Source organism: Lactuca saligna, chromosome 6, assembly GCF_052625555.1.
Source record: "Lactuca saligna cultivar CGN05327 chromosome 6, ASM5262555v1, whole genome shotgun sequence".
Taxonomy (NCBI): domain Eukaryota; kingdom Viridiplantae; phylum Streptophyta; class Magnoliopsida; order Asterales; family Asteraceae; genus Lactuca; species Lactuca saligna.
Genome location: NC_136422.1, coordinates 134,998,367 through 135,004,779, shown reverse-complemented (window position 1 = coordinate 135,004,779; position 6,413 = coordinate 134,998,367). Strand labels below are relative to the sequence as shown.

Below are 6,413 nucleotides of genomic sequence, written 5' to 3'. Positions count from 1 at the left end.
CCCAATGGCACTAAACAACCCCCCCTCCCACAATGGTATGTCACCAGAAAATTGGGCGAAGGCAGTCGAACATTTTCAATCGCCTGAATTTTTAAGTCGTTCAGCGTCAAAGAAGTCCGTGCAAAACAACTAGTTGTAAACAGAGGGGGGTCGAGCTCGTACAGTAATACATGCTTCAAAGAAGTAAGTTATGATATATTTAAATGTTTATTTAAAGTATAATAAATCTATTTTTTTTTTAAATAGGATATCACTCGAATCGAAGCATTCCGTAAGGCTAATTCCAATTGCCAATGGGTGGGTGTTTTATAGTCCTGCAGTCGAGCAACAATACGTAAGTGGTTAATTTGTATTTTCATATACGTGTTTATATCGTCATGGATATTTAGTAATATATTTTTATGATGTTTATCATTTTTTGAAAATACAGAATGCTTTACTTCAGGAGATCAATCAACAAACCCAAGCTTTTTCTTCAGCAAGCGGTCTAACGCCAAGTGATACAAGAAAATGTTTTGAAAAAATATTGGGTGTTCGACGCCGACATATTAGAGACATCGGGCGTAAACCCCCTACCATTGTGTCTATGTATGATTAAGAACAACCGATGACACAAGAACCACCACAATCACAGATAATTGTTTGTTTAAGTTCAAAAGTATAATGCTATAATGCTATAATGATATGTTGGTAGTTTTTGAAAAATATAATACTATTATGATATATTGGTAATATATTTTGATTTCTTTGTAGACGGAAATGCTGCAAACGATACTGAAGGACCCGACATGTTCTGCGGCATTAGAAGAGTGGTTTCGTTCATTGTCATCACCAAATAATGAAGAAAATGATGAGAGTGACGGTGAGGAGTAGGAATTTTAGGATTTTATGAAATGTTAGTTTAGAAGAATACTTTAATTAGGTTGTATGGACTAATATTTTTGATTGTGAATTAATATTTTATAATTGTTATATTGTTTTTGGTTGTGTATGGGTTAAATATAGCTGATTTTATAAAATTGTAGATTTATATTCCATAAAATTGTAACAAAATAAAATAAAATGAAAAAAGTCTTTTGCAGCGACGCTTTTAGCAGCGACATATAAGTATTAGCAGCGATGAGTGTTTAGCAGCGACAGGTAACTATTAGCGGCGACACACATACTCTTTTGCGACGACGGCTGTCGCCGTTAATACCCGTATTTCTTGTAGTGCACCAAAATTAATCAATAGGTATGATTATAATTTTACTCTTATTTTGGTTTTTTAAAAATGATTGGCTCCCATTAATCTTTACACAATAGATAGTTAGACCATACGAACATATCTCTCACTCACACACACACACTCTCTCTCTCTCTCTCTCTATATATATATATATATATATATATATATATATATATATATATATATATATATATATATATATATCAAGGCTGTAAAAAATCCTTGATAGTAGTTAGACGGTGGACTGGAGTCAAAGAATTAATCGGTTAGGCGATGATTAATCGGGGATTATTAATTATTAAGAATCATGTTCAAAATTTAATATATCAAACTTTAATCCAAATAATATAAGTAATAAGAATAAAAGTTTAATAACAAGTTTAACAAACATAACAAATTATCATCCAAAATAAACATAAAAATGTTAATGTTTCACGTTCATCAACATTTAACAAGTTTGCAAAAAAGAAAAGAAAAAAAATTCAACCGTACAAACCTCCATTTATCAAAATCAAAACATGAAATATAACTCCACTTTTCAATATTGCATCTACCGAATCCCTACTACAAAATGAAAATATTGTACATTTACCCTTGCATTTGCTGAACCAATAGTTACATCTCCATATATATATATCTATACTACTTTATAATAGAAATCCAACTATTTCCATAAATAGATTCAATATAATAATAATATTTTTTAAGACGTCCAAACCATTAAGCTGTTAGTACAAGTAATCATTAATAAAATAATATTAAATTTTAAGAGGTATAACCCTTATTACGCTATTTACAATGAGTTTATGCATAGAAAAATACCAAATCTTACGCGGTTAACATGAATTACGTACATATTGAATAGGCTTTGGCTTTCTTCTTCAAATTGAACTGGTCAAAGAAGAACCCGTCTTCCTCAGATTTTGCCAATTGAATCGGTCTATAGATAAACTTTATATATCATCTCTTATCTTAGTATCTATAGCCCTTCCTTGTAGAATAACCCTAGATGAGTCGCCATCTCTTCTCTCCTTGAACTCTCTCCCTCTCTATTAAATACTCTAAAATTCCTCCCATATTCGACGCAGTTACCCACCACACCTTGACCACTGAGACCATTACAGTCGCTGCTAAACACCTCTGCCTTTCTCTTCTCTTGCATATCTCCTTTAGAAACCCGAATATCGAACATCACAACACCATCAGTAAACTTTGTTGTCACATAACCTTCACTACCATCAAACAGGCCACCTTCATCATCATCGCACTTCATCTTACCACCGTTCACAACCCCCATCTCTCGACATCTAGCATATGCTACTGTTCTATTCTCTAATTATTTGATTTTGATCGATTGCACCGGTCAAGTCTAGAACGAATCTTTTTCTTCATATCTCTGCCCCATCCCCTTATATGACCAATTGACTGCAAAAAATTTCTTATCTGTGAGGTCGTAAGTGTTACGCATTTTACACACATACCTGGAGACCTAACCATCTACTACTCACAGCTGGTCGCACTCGACTCTCTAGAAACCTCAGACAACCATTTTCACAAGTGTCACAGTGGACCAGGATCCAACACGATTTCAAGGTTAGTGCTCTTTAACTGACAAAATTTTGTGAATTTGAGAATTTCTCTTTTTGTGGTCATAGGTCTCCAACCATCTCTCTCTCTCTCTCTCTCTCTATTGCAGAACCAGGAGGCAAACACTATTAATTTACAAACGTTCTCTAACAATACAGGTTTTTGTTAGCAATTTTAAAGTGTTCTTTTCAGTCATTTATCACATAATCGTCAATGTTTACTCTCAATTTCCGGTGTTTCCTCTCCATTTCAGGTTCTGATGTTTGTCTACATTTTGGGTAATCATTTGTATATTAAATATTCTTGTATAAGTGTATCTAGAGTAAAGCTTTCTTGTTTAAGTGGTACTAAGGGTATTTGTGTCCTTTTGACATTTCTCAACTATCTGTATCAATTCAGGTATATCTTCAACTATCTGTACTGATATGGACTCCAGTTAATGAAGGAAATATCTTATTACTCTATCATTTTACTGTAGTTGTTGAATCCTTATCCATTTAATTAATGTTTGTTTTCAAGAAAAATAACAATGCTTGCTAAACCCACCACCTTTGTTATCGTTCTTTGCACTTCCCCTTTCTGTCTCTCTATCAAAAAGCTACCTCATAGCTTCCACATATTAGTTTCCTCTATGCATCCTTCTAAAATTCCGGTGCTGCTGACCATCGTCCTGTATCTATGCGTATGTCTAACTTTGTGTTTATGTGTGTTTACAGGACTTGAAATGGATTGATATAAACCAACATCTCAAAGAAATCGTGGGTAAGCTTCTTAAGATCTGAATATGATCTTCTTGTTGGGTTTTTAGAGCTCTTGTAGTTGAATGTTTAGTTTTTTCTTTAAAGTTGCAATATGTAAGTTTTTGTTATTGTTTGGGGTAAACCCATTTGTAAGTTTTGTTTTTGAAAATTGCAATGCATAAGTTTTTGGTTTCATTTATTGTCAGACAACAAAAAAAATTTAACTGACAAAATTTTGTGAATTTGGATTGATTTGTTTCAAATTTTATCATATACATATTTGACTATTGTATCATTCTTATATTTGAAGGTACCATATGAATAATAGTTTCTTCTTTGTTTTGTATGTATCATGTACAAGAACATGGGAGTGTTTTGTTCTTAATATTTTGTATGTAAATGAAAAAAATAAGCTTTATTTATGCATTATACCATTTGTGAATGAAAGTTTTTTTTTTTTTTTGTTAATTCTCATGTGTCTTTCTTTGACATTCGTAATTGGTTTGGTGGGTTCACGTTATGTGGTTATATTTTGGTTTTCGATTTTGTTTTCGGGTTAAGTATTTTGTTAATTAATTTATTAGGAAACTATGATTTCATTTAAGATTAAAAACTTTCTTCCGTCTTTGAGTTCATTCGCATTTATACATTAAAAACTTTGCATTTTCATTCAAATTCTTCGCATCTTGCATCCATCCGTCTTTGAGTTCATTCGCATTTCATCGCATTAACTGAGAAATTAATCAGTTGTCTCATATTCGCATTTCAGTTGTTTGAGAAACCCAGATACGAACCTAAATGCGAAACCCACTGATTTCAAATGCGAACCAACCAAAAATCATCAACCACGTACTTGTGTCACCAAATGCGAACTGAATATCACCATTAAATTCTCCTCGCATTCTATAGATGCGAACACAATCCAGATCTCCGACTCCAAGCTTGCGAAATCAAAATCAATTAACCTCAAACAAATCGTGAACTTCTTATGCGAACTGTTTTGACCCACAAAACCAAATGCGAACTCAATTGATGTCATATGTGAACTGATTTCATATATGCGAACACAATTGATTTCATATGCGAATCCACATCCATCGATATGAAACCAATACCAGTTACAAGCAATTAGTAGCAACCATCGATCCTCTAATTTTCAATTACTCAGCCTTCGCTTTTCATACAACCCGTCGACCCTGAAAAATCGATAAACACCAAATGTCTCATTTTTAGATCGATTTTCTGATTAAATGTCATATTTGAAGAATGATCGATTTTCTGATTAAATGTCATATGTGTGACATTTAATCAGATTACAAAACATGTTTGTTATTAATGGATGAGATAGATTTAATGTATATCATCAGTTTTTTTTTTAAATGACAATTTAAAAAATCCTAATCAGTTTGGATAGAATTTGAAGTGCTTATCTGATAAGCACTATGATAATTTCGAAGTTAGTGTTATCTTTTTCTAATTAATAATGATATAAACTGTAAAGATAATTTCGAAATTAATATGTTGACTAACATTGATCCTTAAAATTTGGGATATGAATGGTTTTGAGCGGGAAAATATTGACACCTGGGTAACCCTCTACAATAAATACCTATGGATTGTGTGACATTGGTTGCCTTTTAAAAGACATAAAAACAAGGCATGCATTTATACCCCAGAAAATAATAATGTAATAGCAAAGGAAAAACAACACCATAAAAACATGTTACTTATTTGAAACAATCCAAAAAAAAGACAACCATAAAAATTCCAACATCAAATAAATCTACTAAAAAAACTTAGGTGTTAACAACTGCATCTTCATCATCCTGAGATGGCTGGTTTTCAGCTGCAACAGTAATCAAACCACTCCTGACAAAAAAATAAAATTTAAGGCATTCATAAGTTTCTTGATCCTTGAAATATATAAAAAAAACAGTTTTTCATGATCGTTTGTAAAACAAAGTACAAATGATCTTACCCGACATCAACAGGAAATTCACCATCTTCTTCATCACGAAGCCTATAACATCTGTTTCGGCTTTGAACTTTGACACGGGGTCTCTTCAGTGGTGGTGACAAAGTTTTTGGTTTTGTTGAATCTAATGTGTCAGACTTTTCCACAGCTTCATCATCCAGCTTTTCATCTTCAGAACTTAGAATATCAATAACCTCATCCCAATTCCAATTTAGCAATGCCCATTCCCTTTTCTTTTCTTTCTCATGTTTCTCATGCATACAAAGTTGAAGGATGATTTGTTCACATTCCTGCTTATTTACAATGCTACTTGAGTTCGACATTATGGCCGTTTTTCTATGTCAAAAGTAGTATTAGTTACAACGTAACAATTAAATCAAAAGAGAAAACAAAAAATATGTGAACATACCTTCTTCCCAGGTGGAAGAATCAAGTCATTATCGAATTTCAGAGAAGCAAACATAGGTATTTATTGTAGAGGGTTACCCAGGTGTCAATATTTTCCCGCTCAAAACCATTCATATCCCAAATTTTAAGGATCAATGTTAGTCAACATATTAATTTCGAAATTATCTTTACAGTTTATATCATTATTAATTAGAAAAAGATAACACTAACTTCGAAATTATCATAGTGCTTATCAGATAAGCACTTCAAATTCTATCCAAACTGATTAGGATTTTTTAAATTGTCATTTAAAAAAAAAACTGATGATATACATTAAATCTATCTCATCCATTAATAACAAACATGTTTTGTAATCTGTACATATATACGTATTTAAGATTACGAATCTTGCTTCCATACTTTACCATCAAACCATTTGTTCCATTGATTTCATAAAACCATCTGTTCTATATGCTATATCAGAATCAAATAGGTA

General features: G+C 32.2%; 1 protein-coding gene and 1 long non-coding RNA gene across 2 annotated transcripts; one reads left to right on the top strand and one right to left on the bottom strand.

Annotated features, from left to right (window-relative positions):
• Window positions 1-2,099: 2,099 nt before the first annotated feature.
• Window positions 2,100-3,724, top strand: LOC145003379 (uncharacterized). The gene is made up of 2 exons (XR_013661939.1): window positions 2,100-2,821; window positions 2,925-3,724. It is a non-coding gene; the product is annotated as an uncharacterized LOC145003379 (long non-coding RNA).
• A 1,371-nt stretch (window positions 3,725-5,095) lies between these two features.
• Window positions 5,096-6,389, bottom strand: LOC145001944 (uncharacterized). Its single transcript, XM_078961271.1, has 2 exons — window positions 5,534-6,389; window positions 5,096-5,424 (listed from the first exon to the last, which is right to left on the bottom strand). The coding sequence occupies exons 1-2, from the start codon at window positions 5,851-5,853 to the stop codon at window positions 5,352-5,354; spliced, it is 393 nt and encodes a 130-aa protein (XP_078817397.1). The 5' UTR covers window positions 5,854-6,389; the 3' UTR covers window positions 5,096-5,351.
• Between the last annotated feature and the right edge of the window lie 24 nt (window positions 6,390-6,413).

Coding starts and splice junctions, on each gene's coding strand:
- LOC145001944 (XM_078961271.1), bottom strand. CDS start 5,853: ATGTCGAACTCAAGTAGCATTGTAAATAAGCAGGAATGTGAACAAATC. Junction 5,425..5,533: donor GAATTTCCTGTTGATGTCGG/GTAAGATCATTT, acceptor TTTTTTTGTCAG/GAGTGGTTTGATTACTGTTG.